Source organism: Heliangelus exortis, chromosome 18 (assembly GCF_036169615.1).
Source record: "Heliangelus exortis chromosome 18, bHelExo1.hap1, whole genome shotgun sequence".
NCBI lineage: Eukaryota > Metazoa > Chordata > Aves > Apodiformes > Trochilidae > Heliangelus > Heliangelus exortis.
This window is the reverse complement of record NC_092439.1, coordinates 6,306,845-6,333,352: the sequence shown is the minus strand read 5'-3', so window position 1 is coordinate 6,333,352 and position 26,508 is coordinate 6,306,845. Positions and strand designations below refer to the sequence as shown.

Sequence of the window (26,508 nt, the reverse complement as noted above, 5' to 3'; positions counted from 1 at the left end):
AAAACAACAAACCAAAAACCAAACCAAAAACCCCAACACAAACACAACCAAAAAACTGATGCAGAAAAATGCTTGTTACAATAATCCTGTGTGGATTTTAAAGTAGAAAACTTCAAAGAGTGCCTAACTCCGTGCCGAGAGCCACTGCAGGGGACTCGGGGTCCCAGGGCTCACCTCAAAGGGGTGCGGGTGCCGGCCCATGGGAAGGGGGGGTTTGCAAATCTGCGCTTGCAGGAGGGACGGGCTTTTGGGAAGGGGTAGCACCAAGCACCTCACAGCAGTGCTTTTCCTTTCTCCTAATTAAAAAAGTTAGCTAAGCAGATTTAAAAGTCGAAAAAAACCTTTCTGAAAAACTTTTTAAATTAAAAAAAAAAAAAATAGAAGGAACGGGAAAAACAGGCCGGCCGGGTGGGGAGTTAGTCAGCCTTTTTGAAGGGCAAGCGGCGGCTGGAAAGTAAAAAAAAAGAAAAAAGAAAAAAAAAGAAAAAAAAAAAAAAAAAAAAAAAAAAAAAAAGAAAATGGAAAAGAAAAACCAGCATTTCCTTTAGAGGTATCCAGGCACGGTAGTCCCCACCAAGTTCTGTTTCCCCTGGCCGGGCACCGATGCCGGGGACCGCTGGGCTGAGGACGAAGGGGAGCCGGGCAAGACAAGCAGCCAGGGCTGCCCGCTGTTCCGGGCGGCGAGCAAGGGGTGACCGGGCCGGTGCGGGGGGCTCGGTGAGGCCGGGACGGTGCGGGTCCTGCGCAGCCCCTCTGCTGCGGGCCGAGGTAAAATGGCGGCGCGGAGCCGGGCCAGACCCCGCGGGGCTCCGTGCCGGGCCAGACCCGGCTCCGCGGGACGCGACGGGGCGGGCCGCACCGCACCGCTCCGCTGCGCGCACACGCGCGCACCCAGACACGCGCGGCTCGCCCCGCTGCTCTTTCCTCCTCTCAACTTTCGCTCGGGGCTCCCGCTCCACCGGTGCCCCCCCTCCCTCCCCCCGTGACGTCACCGGCTTCACCCCTGCCCTCCCTCCCCTCTCTGCCCGGGTATTTTTTTATTTTTTTTTTTCCCGCTGGGGGGGGGGGGGCGTTAAAAGTTTTTTTCGGGGGGAGGGAACACAAAGCCCGCTGTGCCCGAGGGGAAAATAGCAACAAGATTACGGCTGCTTTATTCTGGCGAGGAGGCGTAAGAAGGTGCTAATCCAAGGGATAGCTAATTGAGAGCTTGTAAAAATGATATTTGCCTGCGACTTCGGACACAGTGGTTCTTCTCTTTTCCCCCTTTAATGCCCGGTGGACGAGAGCTTAAAAAAAAATTTAAAAAATAGCTCACTTTCTAGAGAGGCAGTGCAACAGGAAAAAAAAATCAAAGCAAAAAAGCAAGAAAAAACCCAAACAAATCAAAACCCACGGACACGACTGACTTCACTTCAGCAAAAGGACAAAATCCCAGCTTTTAAAATCCCTTTGGAGCCTTCGATCTTACAAATCGCAGCCTCTTTCTCTCGCCTGCAGGATGCGTGCGGTTGGACACCCGGCCTCGGCCACCAGCAACTAGGAGGACAAGCAGGCTCCTTCGCGGGACGGTCGCCGGGACTCTCCCTGGAGGGGGAAACAAGAGGGATACCGGTTCGTATTTTATTTTGGCTCTTGTTTCGATTTTACTTTCTTTCTGAAAGATCTCCTGAAATGATGTTTGGCCACGGGCATGTTAATTTAGTGTCGGATGACACTTTGGAAAGTTTCACAGAGGAGGAAATGAGGAAAGTGCAGGGAAGACGAGGCTGCCAGGGGAGGAAGGACCTGCCCCATCCCTTAGTTTTGGAAGTGCCCCCCTTGAGGTGCCCTGCAGCTCAATGGCCACGCTGGCTTCCCCACTCCTGCCCTACCTTACCTTCGGGGGAGATCTCATCACGCCCAAATGCTCCACTATATCCATTGCGATATTCGGCTCCGTTTCTATAAATACTCATGTGAAGAAGAAAAAACAAACAAACAAACAAACAAAAACCACATGAAAAGTAACCTGCAGGTTGACTTAGGCCTGGAGAAGGAAGTAAGAGCGGAGCCGAGAACCTGCCCCCAGCCCCTCGCATCTGCAAGTGGGGCCGTCTGGGTCCCGGGGCAGGAACTCCTAAGCGGTTCTCCCTTCCCCGCAGCCTCCGAAGAAAGACTTTGCCCGGCCCGTTCCCGACTTCAAGGAAGGTCCGGGGAAAGGATGCCCGCCTCAGCCCCTGCCTCCCGGGCCTGCCCGCCGGGCGCGGAGCGGCGGTGGCCATCGCTGCATCCCGGCGTCGGGGAAATGGGAAGGGAAGAAATCGGTGAAGGAGATGGCAGGAGTCTCTTAAGAGCCCATTTTGTACTATTTGGGAGCTGTGGCAGCTTCTCGGCGGGACCGGGGATGACAGTGCATGACGGCCGGGCAGCCCATTATCCCGCTCCCATTGAGGCGCCCTTTCACTCACATGCAAACTCCTTGGCAGAGTCGTTTGTCTCCTCATTGTACTTTATTTAAGAATGCAATGGTTGTCAGGGCTCTTATTCAATTTCAAGATACTTTATTGATGAGCTTTGACTTTTAGCACTTTTCACATGTCAAGAGAAGTCAAGTGTATGCGGCTACGACTTCATTTTATGCCTTGCGCGTTCATACTCTCCACTTTTCCGCGGTGGCTCTTGGAATTTCTTTTTCCTGTCCCTTCTCCTTCTTCCCTTTCTTTCCCTCAAGCCTTTTTTTTTTTTTTTTTTTTTTTTTTCTTTCCCTGTGCAGACTCCCCTTCCTCCCCTCCCCCCGGACCACTCGCCATAACCGATTGGGACACCCTGAGCTCGGACTGGTGCTCCCAGTGTAACCTTAAATGCATGCGCTGAGGGGTTGCTTTAGAGTTTACTGAGGTGTGTCTTAATAGTTCGGCATTCAACAAATGTACTTGTGGTGTGTGGTCAGAGCAGCAAAGTCATTTACTTACTTTCCCCCTTGAGTTTCTGGCAGTCAGTGAAGGGGGTCCCTTTGCAAAAGGCGGGGGCGGGGGGGGAAGCCCCTTTAGCGGCCGGGCACAAAGCGGTGGCACTGCCCAGAACCCGGCTGCTGCCCGCCTCCGCCACAGCCTGAGGGACACCCTCTCCAGGTCCTCCACGGTGACTTAAAAAAAAAAAAAAAAAAAAAAAAAAAAAAAAAAAAAAAAAAAAAAAAAAAAAATACAATAACAACAAAACAAAAAAAAGAGAAAGAAAGAAAAAAAACTAACCCAAAACAACATCCCAACCCAGCCCGGCAGCCCTTAGTCAACAAATGGCACGTGGGAGAAGTTTGTGAGTGTTTGGTAAAGGACTCTTCAGGGCCTTTCACAAGAGCCCTCAATACACAAAGTAAATGGTGTATTTGCTCTGCTCTTTCCCGGCCGGGCAGAGCCTCCCGCTCGCCGGCCCTGGGAGCGGAGAAGGGGGGCTGCCGGCCTCGGGGAGCTCCGGGCGATTCACCGCTGACAAAGCGCCTGTCTCCCAAATATTTATGTCTTTACCATTTGAATGTTATTTTCCCCTTATCTCCATTGTCGGATGGGAGAGAACTGTTTAAATGCAAATTGACCTTTCCAACCCCCCCACCCCCGCCACCTCCAGCCCCCCCCTAGTCCCCTCCCGCCTCCCCCCTCCCCCAGCCCGACCTGAAAACGCGCCGGTCCCCGGGGCCCGGCTCGGAGGCGGTGCGGGGGGGAGGTCCGGCTGGGAGGCGGCGGGCGCGGGGTCGGTGGAGCCCGGGGCCGGGCCGGGCGGCGGGTGCGGATCCCGGGGCCGGGAACCGGGAGTCGGGAGCCGGGCCCAGCGTATTCATATTCAAACGGCTTGGGCCAATTGAGCCGTGCCGGGCGCCGGGCGGCCAATCGGCGGCGGGGAGGCGCTGGCGTTGCTTTGCATAAAGCAATATTTTGTGTGGGAGCGAAGGGAACATTTGCATGTTGCGGAGTGATTAGTGGGTTTGAAAAGCCAGCCCCGGCTCAGCCGCATTTCCCGCTCTGGTTAAGGCGCAGGGAGGAAGTGTTTTGCTGGAAGATGATGACAGAGGTCAGGCTTTGCTAATGGGCCAGTGAAGAGCAGTGGAGGCGAGGCAGAGACCAAGGCACACATACATTAATACACTTGAACCATCACCAATCAGCATAGGTGTGCTCTGTCTCTCTCTCCCCACTTCACTCACACACTCTTTTATCTCTCGCTCTCCAGTCACTGACAGCCCATTTTATTGTCAATCTCTGTCTCCTTCCCAGGAATTCAAGATCACACAACCAGCAGCTTCAGTGGAGAAAAACTACTTTGCTGGCAACTCTTTTTAAAGCACCATCATTTCAAATCAGTGCGCTCTTAAACTATTGACAGGAGCTTTGACAACAAGACAGGATGCCTCATAAAGGTGAGTCTGCTCATTTCTTCTCCCAACTTCTCCTTCCTTGCATTTTAATATTTAGGCAGGGCTCTCGCTCTCTCCTCCTCTCTTTCTCTCTCTCTCTCCTCTCTCTCATATTCCCATTTGCATTCCGGAGAGCTTCCCAGGGAACTTTCCATCCCAGGAGCTCACAAACTTTCTGCCTTTCACGTAAGCCCGTGTCCTCTGGATAAGCTAAAGCATCTGACTCGGAAATCAATGCCAACACCAGCAGCAGTAATTCCCACGTAGCATTTGCTGGGCAGGGAGACCACAGGCGCCGGCGTCTGTATCGCCGATGCTGCCGGTACCCCAGGTTTTAGGGGCGCTGGGACTGGAGCCCGGGCCGGGTCGGAGCTGTCCCTGATGCCCAGGCACGGGCCCGACCGGGCCCGAGCTCCGGCCCCACGCCACGCCGCGTGGGAGGGAAGACCCTGAATCGCGGCTCTAGCTTTGTGTTCCCTGAGTCTCGGTTAGGGAAGGAGCACCCCTGATTGTGGGGGAAAAAGAGGGAGCGAACGGCTGGGAGAGTTGCCGCTGTGGGGGGGAGTGGGGGTGGGGGGGGAAGAAAAAAAAAAAAAAAAAAATCACATCCTAGGCCAAGTCAGCTCCCAAGCGCGGTACAGGCGGGGAGCTGAGCGGAGCTGAAGGGCTGTCAGCTTTAATCAGCCACCCGGGGATCTTCCCAACTTGTCCCTAGTGCCGGCAACTTTCCCAGCTCCTGTAGCGGGAGAAGCGCCGGGGGCGCGGAGCTGCCCGCACCGCGCACCGCGGGCCCCACCGTCCGCCCCCGCACCGCCCCATCCCTCCTCGGCACCGGGGCGCGCCGTGGACGCGGTTTCAGGAATTTTTTTGTCTTTTTAAATCGATGTGCTTTAAGATAATATTATTTTCTTTTTAAAAAACCTAGTATCACTTATTTGTAGAAGAACCTAATAATAGTCCCTTTGGTCCCCCTGCCCTACTATCCCCCACTATAGCAAAGCGTTTTTTTGTATGTTGTTGGGGTTTTTTTATTTTTATTTTTTAAGTTACAAACTCTTCGCTGTGTAAAAAACCCAAAACAACAACAACAAAAACCCCACAACAGAACAGCTTTGCTCCTAGGAGCAACAATAAACTTGATTCTTTTTCCCCTTACAAGTGCAATTGGAAAAAAAAATGGAATTGAATTTAACCTTGTAACTCTTTGAACGGAGGTGTTACATGGACGAGCGGAGCAGGAATAATTTCTGAAAAGTTTAAAAACAAACTTTCTCGGACGATTAAATGTACCTGGCAGGGGAGTTTTAGAAAACGACAATAACGTCCTAGAGAAGAAAAAAAGTGACTATCTTCTCCATTTTAAGGACATAAAATAATAAAAATGGCCCTTGACAATAAATTTTTATAACTGCTGACCTCTACCAGCGCCTAATCGCAAAACGATTCGTTTTTATCCTTTTCTCACTTGCCCCAAGGACGCGAAACTTTGTCAGCTTAACGTTTAATTACAACTTCACCGGGAGAGAGAGAAAAAAATTACTATCCGCCATCAGACTGTACCAAGCTTTCGAGATTAAAAAACGATTTGTAGATTAGGCCCGGCCTATTAGGACACGGCGAATTCCATTCCCTTCCTTGCTCGGGAGCCGGCCGTGTCCCGCTCTCCCGGGTGCGGGTCCGCGGGAAGCAGCGGGTTCGGGTTGAGTCAGGAGAAGGAGATTTTGCGCTCATGTTTCTTGGGGGTGCGGGTCCAGCGGACCTGGCCTGGGGATGCCTGGCCGGCTGCTGGAGGCGTTAGAGACTTGCTGAGCAGAACCACAGCTCCCCTTGCCCCACACCTCTTTCCTTGCTTGATTCACTTGGCTACCCTCACCCTGTATCGTAAAACGCTTTCGGCTGTGCTTGAGGTTTGGGTTTGTTTTGTTCCGTAGCTTTTTTTTTTTTTTACGCCCCTCTCTCTTCCCTCCCCCCCCCCTCTTTTAAATCTACTCATTGTCATTTCTGAGGTCCATGCTGGCAGAGCTGAGGGCTGGAAGTTTAATGGTGGCTTTCTGGATGGCTTCTTTAACCCCGTAGGCCCCACGTTTATGAGTTGTGCTTGAAATATGTGAGGAAATTGTGTCCTAAGAAGTGGGTTTCTCGTTCGGTGTGTGTCTATGCAGACGTGTTTGGTGTATTAAAGGGATGGCTTCACGTTCAGTTCAGCTGAAGGAGATATCGCCACGTCTCCATTGAAGTACAGTGTAGCTTGCTCTGCTGTTAATCAGGTAGCTCTCCAAAGAGCAGTAAATATTTACCAGTTAAAGTCTTCATGCTGCGAGAAAGTACTTGTTTGATGTTTATTTTTATGGATTTAAGATTACTAAAAGCTACTTAATAAATTATACCATGGCTAGTCCTGAATAGGGAAACGTGCCTCTTTGAATTCTCCATCATATGCAGGAAGAGTAAAATTAATATTTATTATAGGCGCAAAAGAAAGAGAATGAGTATTTTTAGGCATAAAAAAAAAAAAAAAAAAAAAAAAAAAAAAAAAAAAAAAGGAGAGAAAATGAAGGCTGCGACTATTTCATTATTTTACCTCCTTTTTTTTAGCAACCCCCTTGAATGGGCTCTTTATTGTAATTGTCCCTCCCCAATTGAGCACCCCACTGAGCTGTTGTATCTTTTTACAACCCCTAACAACTCGCACCAGTAACACAATTACCGCCAGATATTTATAACGAGAAATTACTTTTCCATTTTCACCCGCGACGATTTCAAATAAATGCATGGGGACGCATAAATAAATAAATAAGTGGCACGGGGTGCTGGTGGGGGGGGGTGTGGAGAGGGAAGGAGGGGAGGGAAGGTGGCGAGAGGAGGAGAGAGGGAGAAGGGAAAGGAGGGAGGGAGCGAAGAGGCGGGGGGGGGGGGGGTTGAGAGGGGAAAAAAAAAAAAAAAAAAAAGGCGCTGGGGACTGTCCAGGCGCTGGGTCAAGGCAGGCACTAATGAAGGGAGAAGGGGCTTGTTTCTCTGCTCTTTGTAAGTTGGAGGGTTGTTGGTCCGTTGAGTTGGGAAGCTGCGCGGCCGGTTAAGGAGCCTGGGTTTCTGTACTCGGGGTTTGGGTAGAGGAGCAGAATGGAGGCCATTGTTCGCTTTCTGTAGGCTTTGTTTAACAGTTCTCACCCCCTCCTGTTCTTACTTTTTAAAGCAGTGAGGCGAGGTAGACAGCGTGTGTCACAGTACAGTGAAAAAGGGGAAGATCTAAAGACCAAAAAAGAAGTTAATCACAAGACGGGGAGTTTGGGGGAGAAAAAGTTGCTAGTGCCGCAGGGAAAGGAAAAAAAAAAAACCAACAAAACCAAAACAAAAACAAAAACAACTCGAGGAAATACCCGGAGGTGAAAATGGAGCCCCGCTCCCAGCCGGTGGAGCCCCCCCCCCCCTTTTTCCCCTCCCTTACTGCCCCCGCGCAGCGCCGCCCGCCCTTCTCCGCTCCCCCCGGCCCGTACCACACTACACACCTTCCCGGCGTCGTTCCACACTTTTTAATGTACTTCTTCTGCTTTGTCCTAGAGGGAAGACTTTAACTAGTGACACGCAGATGTGTGAGTCCCTAAATTGTATGAGAGGACAGTCTACCCCGCTTTCAGGCAAGTTTTAAAACATGACTTCGGACTCTCTTTGTGATTGTTGACGCCCCACTTAATACCCCACCTCAGAGAAGGGCACTAACGACGAGGCAATACGCCACCTGCATGCAATTAAAACGAGAAACCACTTGGCGGGTTGCTTTCCTTTTTTTTTTTTTTTTTTCTTTTTTCCGCGTGTTAGGGATACATATGTACATTTTCGCCTTGAGGTATTAAAGCCCCCAAATCCTTAAGGTAATCGGGGGAAGACGCCTAAGGATAACAAAGTAAGCCTGTGAGATATTAGACTCTCTGAAGCTTCACCGTGTCACTACCTCCCCTGATTAACGCCTATTTTATCACTGATAGACTGCTATACGCGAGCCCCGTGGGATACTGCTCTATCAGCCCAACATGCAGAACAGTAAGTGACTCCGCACCCCGCGGAGGGCAGGAGGGGGCGGCCGCGGGCGTGCAGGTGCGGGCAGGCAGTCGGAGGCCGAGGGGTCGCTTCGGGGCGGGTGAGGGAGGCGGTTCCGCAGGGCGCGGTGGCTCTTGCGCGGCGGGGAGCGTTGTCCGCCCCGTCGGTGCGTGGATACGGCCTTGGACGGTGTGGAGGGTCCGGGAGTGCTGTCATGGCTCCCGGGCCACCGGGGCTTGTCCTGTTAGTGGCCCAGGTCTTGATGTGTGTCCTTACCTGCTCTGCAGTGGGAGTTGGGCAGGAAAAAGCCACCACTCTGCTAGGTGCAGTTCCCCGCCACCTCCTTTATTTGGCTCACCATTTTCATGCCTTTTGCGGATTATTCAATTTTTTTTGCCTTTTAAAAAATTGTTGGTGTTGCTGATGTTGTTTAAGACCTCGTCGATGGGCGTGCTCGCCTCTCAGGGGGAAGTGCTTGCACAACGCGGGAGCGCACGACCCCGCGGTCGGGTGCAGTGGTTGATGAGAAGTGGCTTCCCCTTGCGCTCTGGTGGAAGGAGCTGCGAGGAGGTCGGAGAGAACGGAACGGGTGTGAGGTCCCAGCCAGGCCCAAGCAGGCCCCATCTTGTCGGGTTAAACAATCCCGTGGCTCTCCTTCGTGGGGGGTGCGCTTATCTTGCGCGTGTAGAGGCGATGAGGAGCGCAGGCTGAGTTGCGCGGCCCTTACGCGGGGACACTGGTGCTTCTCCGGGACCTCGCCAGTCTGTGAGAGTCTGGGACCCCTTTACCATCCCCCCGTTAAACCGGTTAATAAGTTGTCCCCCCGTGTGATGAGCATCGTGAAAAACACAGGGTTTGGGAGTTTCTCAGAAAGCATCTGCTGGAGCTGGATTTTTAAAAATTATTATTGTTGTTATTATTATTATTTGGGTTTGTTTTCTATATTTGCGAGGCCACTGCCTATGTGTCCTTGCGATGTATTTTCATTTATCTCGAGAAAAAACGATGCTCGGCAGCCCGGGGAAGGGTATTACCTGCTCCTGGCAGGGACGGCAGCGGCTGCCCTTGGCCGTGGCGTGCCGAGGGTTTATGGTAATGGGGAAATGCCTTCACTCGGCCGTTTGGGATCGCCACTGCAAAACGCAGAAAAGATATCATTCGGGTGAAGCCTTTATTTTGTTTAAAGGTCGCGGCGGGCTCTTCAGGCTTTGTGTTAATAACTCCTGGGTGTATATGGTGCAGAGCATCCAAATTGACACCATATGTTTTCCTATTAGATGACTAGCAATAGAATACAAGGCGCATAATCATTGCCACTGGGCGAGATCTACACCGCTCTCCAGGGAAATTATATAATGATTAAGGCTTAACCTTTTAAGTGAAACTTTGATTTTGCTTTCCCCGCTGCCATTTTTTATGTCGGCGATCGTGTTTCCTCACCGCCCCCCCTCCCCCCCCCCCCGCCACACACACCCGAAATGGGCTTCCCGCACGCATTGACGGGGGGTGGGGGAGGCCAGGGCTGGGGTGGGGGGAGCCGAGGGCTCCGCTGCCCCCCGCCGGCCCGCCCGTCGGGGCGCAGCCCGCCGCCCCCCGGGGCGCAGGCGGAGAGGGACGCGGGGCTCCTCTCCCCGCGGTGGGAAGCGCAGGTCGCAACGCCGGCCGCGCTGCTGGGCCGGGGCGGCAAATTCCCCAGCCCCGATGTCACTTTGAATCCATTGCGCGGGGAGCGCGCCCCCTCAGTTATGTCCGCGCAGAGCCCCCCGGCTACCTCAAACCACAGCCTCCCTCGGAGGGAGAGCGAGTAGAGTTCAATCTAGTCTGAGTGATATCCAAATGCGGACAGAAAGGGTCGTTTTATCATGCTACTATTTGTCGTGACGATGCAATTTTCAAAAGCAGAGTACTGTCATAAAGTGACACGCCTGCCACAAGTGCTCCAACTGATCTTTTCAATTAGCCTTCCATGCATGATCCAGGGCGACTTCCGCCTATTTCCAGAAATTAAGCTCAAACTTGACGTGCAGCTAGTTTTATTTTAAAGACAAATGTCAGAGAGGCTCATCATATTTTCCCCCTCTTCTATATTTGGAGCTTATTTATTGCTAAGAAGCCTGGGCTCTTGGAGTCAATTTATCAGGAGGCTCCAAAGAGAGGAGAGCGGAGCGCGCGTAGAGCAGAGCTTCTCCAGGGAGACTTCCTCCAAAGCCTGGAGCTTCAGGTTGGGCATTGGCGAGGAAGCCTCTCGCTTTGCTTTTGGCGAAGCGAGCCGCGGTTGTGCGGATGCAGGCAGGCTTGGTGGGGTTTGGTTCTGGTTTGATTGCTTTTGTTATTTGGTTTGGGGTTTTTGTGTGTGTGTGTGTGGTTTTGGGGTTTTTTGTTTTTTGGGGTTTTTTTGGTGGGGAAGGAAAGAAAAGGAAAAAAAAACCCAAAAAACCGCAAAGAAGGAACCCAAGGCGATACAGCTCGGAATATTCTGGGTTTTTGGGCTGGGTTTGGGAGTTCGCCTCTGCCGATGATTTTGCAGAAGGGGGTTGCTGGTGTGGAGCGGCGGGGGCTCCCAGGGAGCAACGGGCGAGGACGGCGCTGGGGCCGGGCCGGGCCGGGCGCGGTGGCCCCTGTGCGGGTCGGAGCGGCGGTGCTGAAGCGTCGGGGCGCGGAGAGGATCGGCGCGCTGGCTGCTCTGCGGGGTGTGCGCGGGAGTGGAGGGTGCTATGGTGGACGCTGTGCTTCCCGCAGGTCACAGCGGCGTGAACCAGCTCGGCGGGGTGTTCGTCAACGGGAGGCCGCTGCCCGACTCCACGCGGCAGAAGATCGTGGAACTCGCTCACAGCGGCGCCCGACCCTGCGACATCTCCCGGATCCTGCAGGTGAAGGCGGCGGGTCCCCCCCCCCCCGTCCTCCCACCGCTCCTCTCCAGAGCAGCTTTGTCCACCGCTGGCCGCCAAGGCGCTAATTGCCACCCCCCCCCCCCCCTCCCTTACACCCACCCACCCACCCACTCACCATCACTGCCACCCGCCTTCCAGCCTAATAAAACGATCCATCTGCTTATCTCGATTGTTGCTGCAAATAGATATTTCTGCGCGTATATTGATATATATACCTTTAAAAATCTTTATTTTTTTTTTTTTTGTACCCCTTTATTTCTACTCGGTGATAACCTGCACTCTCGTTACAGTTAATTCGCTGTAATAAACTGAATTATACGGCTCGGCATAATTTCAGTTTCCTCTCCTTCCCTTTTCTCCCCATATTTACTTATGATTTTGTGCGATCTGTATGTATTTGCCGTGGCTTACTGCTTTTTTTATTTGTACCCTTTTTTTTCTTCCATGAAGCGAAAAAAAAAAAAAAAAAAAAAAAAAAAAAAAAAAAAAAAGAGAGAGAGAGAGAGAAAAAACCGAAAACCCCTCAAAGCCACGCAGTTGTAGCCCGGAATTTGTCTTTACGGACACTAACGCGATCTGGCGCAGCTCAGGGGTACATTGTAAATGTAGGTCTCGATAACCCCTCACTCACCCTGTCCCCCGCAAGTACTGTCAAAGAGCAGTGAGGACGATGGAGACTAGTATGGCTTAGCTATTGTTCACATTTAAAGAGTATTTTAACATTAATACTAGAAGAATTACGTTTTGACCAGATTTTTTTGTCTTCCAAATGTTTTTAAAGTTATCACTTTTATAAAGGGTAGGGCCACAAATGTATTTTTTTTTTTTTTAAGAAAAAAAAAGACTATCTAAGTAAGTTCTCATACCATTTAAGGTATATTTTTGTGTTATAGACCCATGCAGATGCAAAAGTCCAAGTGCTGGACAATCAAAACGTAAGCTTGTCATTGTTTAATGCATACTTAAACAATTTTATTTTTGTCTTGAAATTATTAATAATGTGATTTTCTGTCCGCTTCCCTATCCAGGTGTCGAATGGATGTGTGAGTAAAATTTTGGGCAGGTATTACGAAACTGGCTCCATCAGACCCAGGGCAATCGGAGGTAGTAAACCGAGAGTAGCGACTCCAGAAGTTGTAAGCAAAATAGCGCAGTATAAACGAGAGTGCCCCTCCATCTTTGCTTGGGAGATTCGAGACAGATTACTATCAGAGGGGGTCTGTACCAACGATAATATACCCAGTGTAAGTTCATGAAAAAAAACCTTCCTGTGTGCTGTGTACAATGCTGGGTAGCCGTAGCGAGCCTCTGCTTCCTTTGTTTTGATATCAGATGAGAGGGTAGCAGGTTCACATCATTTGCATGTGGCAGGGTCAGACGCATTTTTTCATACAGAATCTGACAAATGCCTTTAAGGAGGGAAAAAAAAAAAATAAAAATTATGCGGGTCACCCCTGCGCCTGGCGCCTCAGGACTGCGAGCATCAGTCGAAGCCATCACTCTGGTTTTGCAGGGTTGGGTTTGGGGCGCTTTTTTTTTTTTTCTTCCTTTTTTTTTTTTTCTTCCTTTTTTTTTTTTTTTTAAATTTTCCCCGTGGTTTGTTTGTTTGTTTGCACCACCATCAGCAGTAAGCGACTAGGGGAGGCAGGGACACGGCGGTACGGGGCGGCCGCAGCGCGCAGCCGGCGCTCAGGGAAACCCTGACTTGCGCCCAGGTCGAGCCGTCCGCAGCGCGGAGGGGCGCGGGGGTTGCGCGGGTGGCTCTCGGGGAGCGCGCTACCGCACTACCATTGCCTTTCCTGTCCTTTGCCTTCCAGGTGTCGTCGATAAACAGAGTCCTACGCAACCTGGCTAGCGAAAAGCAACAGATGGGTGCCGACGGGATGTACGACAAGCTAAGGATGCTGAACGGGCAGACGGGGACCTGGGGCACCCGGCCCGGCTGGTACCCCGGCACCTCGGTACCCGGGCAGCCCGCCCAAGGTAAGGGACAGCCTGGCCAGCGCTCCCCGGCTAGGTTCGGCCTCGCCCGGTGGAGGTGGCCCCGACGAAGGTCCCCTTTGCCCCCTGCCCGACCGTCGCCGCCGTGCTAAGGGCAGTGGACAATTTTCTCAGGACAGTGGCTGAGGGCGTCCCTCCCGCAGCCTCCACGGTCAGCTGCGGGCAGGTGGGCGGCGGGAGCCGGGCGGGCTTCCAGCTCCATCCCGGTGGCGAGCGAGGGAGCTCGAGGGCAGCCGCTACCAAAGCTGTGGCCACAGAGCTGGGAGGGTCGCGGGGCTGATCCTCACCCTGGCCCATCAGCCCGGTAATTAGGGCTCCAGCTCCCCGCCCGGGCCGCCTTCCCTCGCCGGGGTCTCCGGAGCAGGGAGGATCGGTAACTATCTCTGTAGGGCTGATTATAGTTCCTCCTCAATGGACCCGAAACAACTTTGTAAATATAGGAAACTGTTTATCCTGAAGATTAATAGGTATTTGTTGTGGGAATGACAAGGGGATAATATGAAGGATAATGGGATGTTACGTTACATACTTAAGATGGTTAATGGCTTCTTTTTGAATACGGGCTCTGTTGAGGCTCGGCGCTCTCCCTGGCTGTGGTCATTCCTTTAGAAGAGGTGTCTATATACAACAACCTGCTTTTTGTTTTCACCCCGCAAGGAAAAAAAATCGGTAACTGTGTGCGGAATATCTGGTACAAAGGATGTTTCTGTCACACGCAAGAATTTGTTATGGGAACAATTCTGTCGCTATGTAATTGCTCATTAGAGATCGTTTTGTTTCTCATTAAGGCGACATGAATAAGCGTCTAGTTGAAGGAGACAGCTGTAGAAATGTTCCACAGGAGACCTCTGGACACGATATGGCACCGCTTGCCAATTAGACATGTCAGTTTTAAGAGAAGAAAACAATCTATGAAGGACACTAGAAAGATAGAGCGGAGCCCTCGCTTCCCCCTCCCCCACTTTGGCTTTTTTTTCCCCAATTTTGTTTTGCCCGATGTCCCCCTTCGGAGCCCGGACGGACCCAACCGCCGGCTCGCCCCTACCTGCGGCTCCCGGGGTCGGGCGGGGGCTGTCCCTACCCCGCTGCCGACACCCCAGGGCCGGCGGGCCGACGGCTGGGCTCCCCGTCCTTCCCTCTCTGCCCTCCACCCGAGAGCCAAGCCGCGGAGCGGTTCACGGCATTGAGGAACGCACTTTTCGCCCCTGCTGCATCGGACGGCCCGGGCACTCTCCGTTCCTTCCAGTTTTTGTTTATTTCTTTTTTAAGAGAAGGCGTTAAATGGAGAAATTTAGGGTGCCCCCCCCCCCCCCCGCCTCTTCCGCCCCGTCGCAGAGCGGTACTCCAGGGCCCAGTTCCGCGCCGTGTGCGCGGGTGCGGTGCGGACAAACCTTGTCCGCCCCAGCGATGTGGTTGATGCGCCTGGGTCTGGGAAAGAAGGAATAGGGGTGTCGGGAAAGCTATTGGGAGCTTGTGGTGACCCCACCCGTGGCGAGGGGATGAGCGCAGTTTCCGCGGAAGAGCGCGGGCCTCGGGCAGGAGCGTGCCGGGGCGAGAGGACCCCGGGAGCCCTCTCCCAAATTGTGACGGAAATAAAACGGTGCGGAGCTGTGCGGAGCGGTGCGGAGTGGGGAAGGGCTGACTCGGGCCCGGGGGTGCGTGTGTGCTTGGGCAGGAGGGGCGAGGGAGAGGCAGGCAAGCACTTAAAACATCCACATCGCAAAATTAAAATTAATAAAATGGATTTCCTCTGGAATATTCATGCTCCCTCTAATGTTTTTCCCTTGCAGGGGTATGTTACTGGATTTTAAGAGTCCATTACTCAAAAAGCATAAGGCGAGGTTAGGTCTCAGAGGGGTACAAATATGGTCTCAATCTGATAAACGCCATGCAGCAGTGAATAAAATAATGGATACATGAGGGCTGACAGAACAAAAAGAGACATCTCTATCCGGGAGAAATTCTCCAGTGATTTAGTGGTTTTAGGGATCACCAAGACACTGTTTCTTATCTTTCCCCCCCTCTCCCTCTCTTATAAGACTAAAGCCTTCTATAGGATTTAGACACTTTCTCTTTCAACAGATGCTACAATGTTTTGATCCCAGCTCTATAGCTGAGAGGTGCCGCAATTGGTTTGCTATCTTTTTTTGCTTGTTTTCCGCCTCACTGATTAAGACACTAAGAAACTAAGGAATGATTTTATTTCCCAGCGTCTTCTTTTTTTTTTTTTTTTTTTTTTTTCTTCCAGGAAACAAATCCTATACCCAGCGTCAGATGGTCTGGCTATAGGATAATAGGGACGGACATTCACTCGGTTTCTTACGGATTAGGTCTGGAAGGTGGAACATTTCTATTGAGATCTCTCCTTTTGGGGGCTTCTATTTATTTGTTTATTTATTTATTTATTTATTTATTTTAAACAACAACAGAAAAAAATAATCAATGGAGGGGGCATCCTAAAAGAAGAGATCTTAATTGTCTGGGGCGGGGGTGTTAAATAATCGTAAACGAGTTTAGCTCGAGGTGAAACTCTTCGTTGTCTCAAAGGTCTGGGGCGGGGGCAGATGGGCATCACGCCGAAACGAGACTGGAAAAAGAAGTGGCTTCAAAAGTTTAAAAATAAGTGTGGGGGGGAGCGATTTGGGCTGGCCCGGGCGGGGCGGGTTCGGCCCCGCGGGTGCCCTCGGTTCCCCGGCGGAGTCAGGGCGCGCTGCCCGGCCCCGACGGCGCGGGGGGCAGCCGGCCATCCCGCCACCTTTTGGAGGCTCCCCCCTCACCACCCCCATCCCTTTCCCCCCACCCCCCTCCGCCCCGGGTCGGTGGCGGTCCGGTCCGTGAGGACAGTGATGGATGAGGGCGGTGGCGGAGGTTACGCGGCGGCCCCCGCGGCGGGCGGGCGCGGCCCCCGGCGCTGCCACCAGCGCTTGGCAGGGAGGCTGCCCCGCCGCGGCGGCCATCCCCGGGCTCGGCGGCTTTGTGTGCCCCTGAAAGGCAGCCCCCGGTCCCCCCCGGCTATTCACCCGCCGCCGGCCGCCTCAATGGGGCTGCGGCCGCCCATATGGTGACCACGGCCGCTGAATCCCTGTGTTTAAATGGGGGAGAAAGTTCGGGTTTTAAAACATTTCAAAGTGGTTGAAAGGGTCCCACCAGATCCTGTCACAATTCCCCCCGAGCTTTGAAGGCCGGGGCCATTGTTCGCCGATTATAAATGATATTACTTTAAAGTTGATTTCCCACAATATTTAAAGGATGTAGCGGGAGCGTCGCTATTTATTTTTGGCGTAACTTTTCAAGGGAATTAGCATAAGTAGCCCATGCGTCCTTCATCCCGTCTCCCCCTTTATGCGACATCAAAACGCCACGAAAAATATGCTTTGAAAGGAGAGGGAGAGCTAATTTAGGGACAACGACTTCTCTGCCTCGGCAGAAAGGTCCATTTCTTTCTGCCCCGGCGGCTCGGGGTGCCCGAGGAGCCCCGCAAAGCAGGTCGGCCCCTGGACGCATCCCTGCGACTGCCCAAAGGGGAGCACAATGAAACTTTCCCCCCTGTTTAATGACAGAAATTACATTAAAACTGGTGGAAATGCCCTAATTAAAAATGTACCGCTTAAATGATATGCCAACCGTTCAGCTGCAGAATAGCGTATTTAGCTAGTTAGTGAACTCGCTACTATTTCTTTTAAAATTACATGTTAAAATTTTAAAAGAAATCTTACTTTTCTCTGGTGCAACACATTACAAAGAATGGACAGTCCTTTTATCTAAATATAAAATTCCATTTTCAGCAATTATAGCCTGTTCTTGGTGATGATATAATTACAGCTGTGCTCAGTAATAGGTGTCAAGGCAATGCACACTCATACAATAGTTGAATAAAACTGCAGAACAATGCAGGCACTTCTAAATTCACAACCTTTAAAATGAAATTGACTGTGCAGAATTCAAATAAAAACTGGATAAATATTTTTTAAAAAAGATTACAAGCTTGGTTTGGTTTCTTAATAGCATTTTCTGCAAACCTATCAACATCTAATTGATTAGATAGGAATTACTGATTATAGATAATCTGAAATACTGAACATCACTATTTTAAATATAGCAATAGGTAAATAAATGCCGCAGACAGAGGAGACTGCCATGGCACTTTAGCAGTGACTCATGGAAAGAATCACTTTCAGAAGAAAGTATTTTTATGTGGGTTTTATTCCAGAGGAGAAACAAAATGAAATTAAGACCAGGCGATCACAATTCTTTATCTCTGATATTTGTGATAATGTTGGAAACTGAAATGTCTCTGTGTTACCCGTGTCATCATCTGGATGTTGTTTTGATACCTTAGATGTTTTCAAGGGAGGTGTCAGCAAAAATGGCTGAACTTGTTTCTTATCACATTATTTCTCTGATAAGGATCTTAAAATGAGGGTACCTGCCTTTCACTTTCCAAATCTTGGTTCCACAGACGGCTGTCCGCAACAGGAGGGAGGAGGGGAAAACACTAACTCCATCAGCTCTAATGGAGAAGATTCAGATGAAGCCCAAATGAGACTCCAGCTGAAAAGAAAGCTGCAGAGAAATAGGACATCTTTTACCCAAGAGCAAATCGAAGCCCTTGAGAAAGGTGAGTGACATTTTCCTACAGCTGAAGCAGGAGAGAAAAACAAAATGTGCCCTGGTTCTATTAAGAGATGAACAGAAGCACAGCATTCACGTGCATTTTATTTATGTATATAGTTTAAGGCTGTGGCACCCACCATGCTCTTTTAATCACTGAGCTCCAAATACTCATCGATGGCTGCGATAGGCACTGAGAATCTGTAAAAAGGTTTTCAAAGGGAATGTACTGGGGGCACAGATCATACAGGAACATTGGTATTACACCCCAGGCTCCTCTCAGGGGGGATAAATCTCCTCCTGCCCACTGTGCCATATTCCTGGCTGGGCAGCATTGCTGTGGAGCAGGGAGGTGAGGGCAGGCAGCTGGGGCTGGCAGCAGTCCCCCGTCTGCCCTCACGCTCGCTCCCCATCCCCATCCCCAGCGCTGCTGCTGCCTGGGGCTGGGAGCAGGTGCCCTTTTCCCTGACCAGCCCGGGTGCACCTCGCCTCCGACCCGCTGCGGATCTTTGTTCTTATTTTCCGCTCTTATTTAGCGATGTGCCATTTCACTTCTTGGTGACAGGGTCAGAGCTGCCTTGGGGACCCCCTCAGTGGAGGCAGAAGCCCTTGCTGCTTCTTGAAAGATGCAGCATTGCACCCGAGCCCCCCCTAACCCCCTGGCGATATTCCCCAGCAGGCAAGGCGAGATCCTTCCTAACACACAAAAACACAGACACATGGAAAAACCCCAGCTTTGCCATTACAGCAATGCTTCTGAAGAGCATTTAAAACATAGGCAGCACAGGAACAACTCTTGACTTTGCAGACAGCTACGTTAACCCTTTGCAACTAATGCAACAGTATTTCCTTCTGCAGAATTTGAGAGGACCCACTATCCCGATGTGTTTGCAAGAGAGAGACTAGCTGCTAAAATAGACCTGCCTGAGGCAAGGATACAGGTACTGAGCTGCTGTGCAGTTATGACTATTACTACTTTTGCTATTCTAATTTTGTTATTCCTGGCTTCTCAAAGCACGGGGCGACCCCTATTAATGAGCAGGTCCATCTCCTCCTTTAGGAAAATAACAGCAGCTGGGGGTTGCTTTTGCAGACTGCTTTGCTACACTGCAATCCAGTGTTTTCTAGCAACCTGGCCTTGAGTCAGGTGGGGGAGGTTCTAGTCTCTGTAAGGTCACTCAAGTCTCTCAAATGCTGTGTTTCCAGGTGTGGTTTTCTAACAGAAGGGCCAAGTGGAGAAGGGAAGAGAAGCTGAGGAACCAGCGAAGACAAGCCAGCAACACTCCCAGCCACATTCCCATCAGTAGTAGTTTCAGCACAAGCGTTTACCAGCCGATCCCACAACCAACCACCCCTGGTAATGCCACCGACCCATTCGTGTTCATTCACCCCCTTGGGAAAAATGAGACTCTGAGACTGTATCGCCAGCTGTACTTGTGGTTAAACTAATGTGTTGATCTATCTGTCTATTCTATTATAGTTTCCTCTTTCACATCAGGTTCCATGTTGGGCAGAACGGACACAGCGCTCACAAACACGTACAGCGCGCTGCCGCCCATGCCCAGCTTCACCATGGCCAACAACCTGCCTATGCAAGTAAGTCCAGTGCTCCCACCATGGCCCAATGCTCCCACGGGACTCAGTGGCCTCTGGGGCATGGGTGTGGTGTGGTGTTTTCCACTCCTCTTCCTTCTCAGGGTGGGAGGTTATGGACCCAAATCATGGGTCAGGGAAACTGCTACTAAAGGCTTCCTTGGCTTTTGTGAGACAATCACAAAGGAAACAGTGCTGTAATTCCCAGTGCTCTGACAAGACTTTTCCCCAAATTTTAGAAGAGAAAGGCCCACCAAATTACAAGGCAACAAATCGGGGATGTAAAAGCCCTTTTCGGTAAAAAAAAAACCCAAACCAAACAAACCAAACCACCAAAAACCAAATGGTGGTTAACCTATGGAACTCACTGGTGCAGTGTTGTAGAAATTGCTGCCTGAATAAGCTGCTGGAGGGATCTGACCTTCTTGGCATAGGTAATGTGGCGGCAGCGCATTAGGAACACCTGAGCGAGGGAAGGATGTGATTAGCATCAGTGGTTATGCCAGCTAAGCCAGAATTGCAAGAGCTGTCAATCCTCATGCCTGAAAGCATTAGCTGATCACCAGCTGGGTTAGGAAGAAATCTATTCCTTTGGGGTCTGTTTCTATAGACCTTTCAGATGCAAAATTCCTCCTTTTTTAATGGTGGGGTTGGCCTAGGAAGGTGCTGGCCAATTACGGGAGTTTTACAGCTTTGTCTGAGCACGCAGCATTGACCACTGCTGGAGACAGGCGAGCAGATTAGAGAGCCTGACTCCTTCGCTGTGGCAATTACTATGTTACTAATTGCTGAACCAAAATTAACCAAATAAAGTTAGAGTCTTGCGAGTCCACGGAAAGAAATGACGTCCGCTAGGTTGCTGTTCCGTGATGTTAGAGGCTGGCGGTGCCGTTCCCAGCAGTGGGCTGAGAGCAGATGACAAAAAGATCAGAAGGTTGATACAGAAGGAAACCCTCGGGAAAGGAGGAGGCTCCTCATTCACTGCTGGGCACCTGGGCAGAGAACTGGCATGTGTGAGCTGCTCTGGAAAGTCCTGCCTAAGTGGCCACCACTGTGTGATGCCCACTCCACGCCGGAGAGGAAGATTTGGCAGCTGAACCATCAGCACGTTGCTGGTTCTCCTGGAGCACAGTGTGTGTGCTTAGTGAGCAAGGCTGTCAGTCTTTCTGGAGATGCTGTGTGTCAGGGACATGCAGATTGAGGAAATATGTGCAGACATGTTGAGTCTCGTGTGCTTGGAGCGGGAATTACTCATCCTGCTGCCTCCCTGTCTCAGAGCTGCATCAGTTTTCACTCCCCCAGCACCCTGGAGCAGGAGATGCTCCTGCTTGGTCTCTCCTCAAAGCCATGCCATCCCTCAGCCCTTACCCTCAGGTGCCCTGTCCCCTGGCAGATGGCATTTTAGGGGTTGGAGTTGTGGTAAAAAGAGATGTCTGGTCTCCTGGGATGCTGCTGGCATGATTTTGGAGTGTGCATTGATCCTCCTTCAGAGCCTCTGTCACCCCAAACCCATGTATCATCTGTGCATATGTGCAACACACTTGCAGATTCAGGACCAGCCTGTGTACCTTGATGGGGTACTTTTTAGTTACACCACAAATATGAGAGAAGATGCCAGCTCTACTCTGTCTTTCTGTGGTTGCAAATGGCACGAGACATCTACATAAGCACAAACAAGTGCTTTGGTTCCTTATATTTGGATAGCACCTAAATGAAGGGATTTGCTCACCAAGTGTGTCTAAAAAAGGTGCTGGTGACTGTCCATGTTTTTTCTATAGAGAAGAAAACCTCTGGGAAGGGGCTGCTTGGCTGGTGCCCTGAACAGGGATTCTCTGAACTGGAAACTGAAGCTTGTGTTTGCTTGTGCATGCTGCTATTGAGAAGAGCCCAGTGTTGTGTTTACCTCTGCTGGTACTTAACACAGTTTTTTATCCTTTGCTCCCATAGCCCCCAGTACCCAGCCAGACCTCCTCCTACTCTTGCATGCTGCCCACCAGTCCCTCGGTGAATGGCCGGAGCTATGATACATACACCCCTCCTCACATGCAGACACACATGAACAGCCAGCCAATGGGCACCTCTGGCACCACTTCCACAGGTGAGTGACCCCACAGCCATCAGTTTGGGTTTTTTTCACGTGTATTTCCTGGGACAAGTCACTCCCTATCTCTGGGAGAGGTCTCTCTGTTGGGCTGAGTAGCTGCAGAACCTGGCAGAAGATGAAAATGTAAAACCTCATGGGCTGGAGCACAAAATCTGCTTTATAAGCTTCTGCTGGAAGGGGAGATGAAAGAGGGCTGATTAACAGAGGTGGTTTGAATAGCAGTACAGTGGAAAGCTCCTCAGTGAGGCCCCCATCCTGCACAATCTTCCTTGTATAATTAATTTGTAGAGCAGCATCTATTTCACTGTTAAATTTCAGCAGAATTCACACCCGTGAAGTTACATGTATGTGACCTGTGAAGTTACATGTATGGGAAATTGTTTACAGGACTGGGTGTGTTTTTCCCATGTCTGTGTTAGAGGCTGTTTTTTGATAAATATTTGAAGTGATTGAAAAGGCAGGTAACCTGTAGAAATATTAACCTATGCATGAGAGGGCAAAACAGGGTAAGAAAAGGGTGTCAGCATAAGCAGGAACAAGCCAGACACATTTTAAAATAATAGAAATGTTCAGTGTATTTTGGGCTGAATTCCCAACTGAAACAAATGAGCTGAGGCTCTGGCATTTATCTCAAGGCATGACAGTTTATTTATAACAACAAATCAGCGAGATGTGCATAGGTTATTAAAATATCCACCACCACCATCACCCTCCCACCCCCCCTTCCCCCCCCGCCAGCCTGATTCTGCAGGCTTGTAGATGGTGAGATTTAATACTTACTTTAATACAAGCACAAATCTATGAAACTGTAAAGTAAAAATTGTGCTATGAATAGAAAAACTAAAATATCCATTTTCCCCCTCAATTTTTCAGGTCTCATTTCCCCTGGAGTGTCAGTTCCAGTTCAAGTTCCTGGCAGTGAACCTGATATGTCTCAATACTGGCCAAGATTACAGTAAAACATGTGTTAATTCTGTAAATGACTATATGGACAACAGCTGGATGTTCAGCAGTATTTTATAAAGGAAGAATGGCTCTCAGAGTACTTCTGTACTGCAGCTGTGCCCTATGCTGTAACACATGGAAAAGACTTTCACATGGACCTTTGTACACTGAAGGCATTATATCAGTTGGAACAAATCTTCATTTTGGTATCCAAACTTTTATTCATTTTGGTGTATTATTTGTAAATGGGCATTTGTATGTTATAATGAAAAAAAAAAAAGAACAATGTAGACTGGATGGATGTTTGATCTGTGTTGGTCATGAAGTTGTTTTAAAAAAAAAAAACGAAAAGGAAAAAAAAAAAAAAGAAGCCATGATCAACAAGCTTTGCCACGAATTTAAGAGTTTTATCAAGATATATCGAATACTTCTACCAATCTGTTCATAGATTATGGATTGATGTTCCAAGTTTGTATCATTCCATTGCATATAATTAAACCTGGAACAATACGCACTAGATTTATGTAAGAAAAATATCTGTTGGTATTTCCAAAGGTTGTTAACGGCTGAAGCTATGTGCAAACAGGGGGTAAGAGAACTTCGATGAAGAAAAGAGTTTGATAGATAAAAGGTAGATTGTGTCTTCGATATAATCCAATTTGTTTTATGTCGAAATGTAAGTATTTGTCTTCCCTAGAAATCTCCCAGAATGATTTCTATAATAAAGTTAATTTCATTTATATTTGACAAGAATATTCTATAGATGTTTTATACACATTTTCATGCATCATACGTTTCTTTTTGGTCGGCAAGAGTTAATTGTTCTTAGATATAGTTGTACTACTGTTCACAGTCCAATCATTTTTGTGCATCTAGAATTCATTCCTAATCAATTAAAAGTGCTTGCAAGAGTTTTAAACTTAAGTGTTTTGAAGTTGTTCACAACTACATATCAAAATTAACCATTGTTGATTGTAAAAACCATGCCAAAGCCTTTGTATTTCCTTTATTATACTATTTTCTTTTTAACCTTATAGTGTGGTGTTGCAAATTTTGTTACTGTGATAGGTTAATCTCGTTAAGTTTTATTTTGAATTTATTTTCAGTTTTCAATAAGGAGAAATTCTTAAGAAACGTTTTTATAGACTTTCAGCCCTTCCACCAGCCTGTAATTTGGGCTAACAAAAAGAAGATAGGTTCATGTATCTAATTGCAGCTGAGAGCAGGAGGAGGTTGTTTATTTAGCTCGGGTTTCTGGGGATGCTCTAAATGAACTCCAGAAACCAGCAGAATTTCCAGCAGGGAGTTTGCATTGTGCCAGTCAATGGTGGAGAAGTGATGCACGCCTGTGTCTATCCGTTGTAATTATACATAAAGTACATATAGACACATATGCATGCAAATATATGTTCCTGACCTCTAAAAATTGTTTTTGTTAGGATTGCTTAAAAAGAAAAAAAAAAAAAAAAAAAAAAAAGAAGAAACAGCTGTGTTTTTAGCAGGCTCTTTGGGAGAGTGAATACCATCCCTTTATATTGCCACACAGCACAATCTTAGCGTAATTTTCCATTGAACTTGTAACCTGGTTAATACCTCAATGCGCTTTGTGTGAGGGTTGTTAGTGTGGGCGTGGGTGGAGAGCTGCATGTCAAGGAATAATGAGAGAAGACAAATCAACAGGCAACAACAATGTGAGCTGGGACTGGCTAGTGAAAGCTAAAGGCCTTTAGTCACTGGCAGGGAAATCTAAACATTCCCATATCTATGAAGCTGGCTCATTGTGGTGCAGTCGTTACTCGCGATGCTGTGCTGAAAAAGGGATCTCACGATTAAAAAGCCAACGTGCGGGGAGTTTTGAGTCAAAGCACAGGCATCACAAGCAGCCTTTGTAAAGCACAGATACTATCTAGGCTGGCTGTGTTTTCCTTTTGGCATATTTGTCGCTGCAGATAACACTTCACTGTAAACTTGGAGTAGCAGAGTTGTGGTGCTGCTGAGGTGGCCGCGGTGCTGCAGACGAGATTAAATGCACGTAAACTCCAAACCCTCTAGGGACAAAGAGCAGCTTTGCTCAAGGCACGAGACCATAGTTAAGAAAAAAAGAGACCAAAGCAAGCAGCAGTGTGCAAAAACATTAGCTTAAAATACTTCTTTTTAATTGATACCGGTCAGTTGTAAGTATATTTGTTATATCATCATTAAGTTGTTTTAATTACCGAGAAGCCATTCGTTGGCAAATATTAATGAAACATGGAATTAAAAAAATTATTTATATATGCTTTCATCAGACATCTTTACATGCAGTATATATTTATAAACTGTGGGTAAATCACATGAAACACCACAATAGGCAGGGCCCTTCCTGTACAGTTAAATCAATTCTGGGAACAATTAATTACAGGTACAGAGACAGCATTTCTATAGCCACTTAGCATGTTTATACCTACTAATGTAGTTTTTAATCTAAATGCCAACTTCTGCTCAACCAGGAATGGAAATGAGCTCCTCCATCCCTTCCTCCCCCAAGAGCTTTTGTGCCGTGGTTGCTGTTTCTGCAGGTGCTGATACAGGGGCAGAGGAGCTCCCTGAAGCTCTTCCCCACCTTTCCTGAGTTTTTCTGGTCTTGCAGCTTCACCACCTGTGATCCAGCTGCTGGTGGCCTCCATGGAGCCATGGCCACCCCTGTATGCCCCTTCTGAAGCCCTCTCCAGGGCAGGCTGTGCTGGGGGCTGCAGCCCTTCACAGCCCCACACCTCTGCAGTCGCAGGAGGGCTACAAAGCAGCTGCACGTGCAGATGAACCTCGAGCTTATTTTGGTGACATGCTAGCTAGCTGCAGTGCAGAGGAGACATTTCTGGCTCACTGGTTTGTTACTGTGCCCTATGGAAGGAGGTCGGAGGAGAAAAGTCCCTGGTTGGCTGCACATCGGGAAGAAGTTAGGGCATTTGGTCCCCAGAGTGTTGCTTGCTTGGAAGAGCTGCTGCTGTGCGTGCTGGCGGCTCTGCGGGCTGCATCCCACAGCCCTCTCAAGAGTTTTTTCCCCAGGGTGGGTCGGGTGAGGGGCTGAGGTGCAGGGGCTGCCAGGCTGGAGCACCAGTGCCAGCTCCCCGTGGCTCAGAGGGGCCCAGGGAGGCCCCACAGCAGCCCCGGTGCCAAGGGGCCAGGGCGTTGTGTGTGGCAGCAGGGAGATGTGCTGCCTCACCAGGCACTGCTTCCAGCCACCTAAGTGGGAAATGGAAACCTCCAGCATGCTCTGAACTGCTTCTAATACCCATTTTTCATCTCTTTTCTTCTTGTAGAGCTGTCTGACTTAGGAAGACTGAAATCTGCTCTAATGTATTGCTCAGTGCAGCAGGAATTTCCAAGGTTCTCCTCTTTTTACCACTGAAATTAGTGGGAGTTCTGCTATTATTTCGATAGGAATGAGCCATTTCTGTGCATTTGGTTAAAATATATTTCATAATAACACCTTATACTTTATTTATAAGCCCCTCCTAAGGCATTTCACAAATTATAGTCACACAAGAACTGATGTGTGAGCGTTGCCTTAATAACACTGTATTTTGTATTTCAAGTGTTGTGTTCTAGATACAATATTTACATTTACAAGTGAAAAGGCTGCTAACCTAACAGTTATTGTTCAGAGCAGACAGATGATGAGCCATACATGCTGATGGTGAAGCAGATATGCATGCAGGGACATCCCTGGTGGAACTGCCTCGCACGCGCAGACGCCGCCTTTGATGGTTTCCAGCAGGTAAGCACGAGGCAGCTGGGCCCTGCTCCAGAAGGCAGAAAGGGAGCTGCTTTCTCACCTGTAACACAGGAAGGGGATTTCACAACTTCTTTTTAGCTACGGTTTTATTTACAAAGTGAGCAAAATGCCCCTGTATACTGGTTTACTGTAGGGAGCATAATGTGGGATTTATCTGTAGGGGCAA

The 26,508-nt window shown here is 49.4% G+C and overlaps 3 protein-coding genes across 13 annotated transcripts in view; 1 reads left to right on the top strand and 2 right to left on the bottom strand.

Annotated features, from left to right (window-relative positions):
• Positions 1-1,124: 1,124 nt before the first annotated feature.
• On the bottom strand, positions 1,125-3,885 carry LOC139804532 (uncharacterized). The gene is made up of 3 exons (XM_071761869.1): positions 3,648-3,885; positions 1,877-3,124; positions 1,125-1,584 (listed from the first exon to the last, which is right to left on the bottom strand). Exons 2-3 carry the CDS (start codon positions 2,481-2,483, stop codon positions 1,439-1,441), a joined length of 753 nt encoding a protein of 250 aa, XP_071617970.1. The 5' UTR covers positions 2,484-3,124; positions 3,648-3,885; the 3' UTR covers positions 1,125-1,438.
• On the top strand, positions 3,829-23,601 carry PAX6 (paired box 6). Of its 11 annotated transcripts, none has more exons than XM_071761859.1 (13): positions 3,829-4,143; positions 4,248-4,390; positions 7,946-8,425; positions 11,162-11,292; positions 12,207-12,248; positions 12,342-12,557; positions 13,131-13,296; positions 17,774-17,932; positions 18,784-18,866; positions 19,132-19,282; positions 19,424-19,521; positions 21,466-21,616; positions 22,496-23,601. In XM_071761859.1, the coding sequence occupies exons 3-13, from the start codon at positions 8,416-8,418 to the stop codon at positions 22,579-22,581; spliced, it is 1,293 nt and encodes a 430-aa protein (XP_071617960.1). In that variant the 5' UTR covers positions 3,829-4,143; positions 4,248-4,390; positions 7,946-8,415; the 3' UTR covers positions 22,582-23,601. The 11 variants fall into 11 exon arrangements, with proteins under 11 accessions (XP_071617960.1, XP_071617965.1, XP_071617968.1 ...); XM_071761864.1 differs by having other exon boundaries at positions 3,830-4,143; positions 12,342-12,356; XM_071761858.1 differs by having other exon boundaries at positions 3,835-4,044; positions 19,406-19,521.
• ELP4 (elongator acetyltransferase complex subunit 4) overlaps positions 22,871-26,508 on the bottom strand; it is a 116,099-nt gene continuing 112,461 nt past the window's right edge. The window contains exon 11 of the mRNA XM_071761853.1: positions 22,871-26,382. Coding sequence (XP_071617954.1) covers positions 26,194-26,382 — 189 coding nt within the window. The 3' untranslated portion in view covers positions 22,871-26,193. The remainder of the gene's footprint in view (positions 26,383-26,508) is intronic.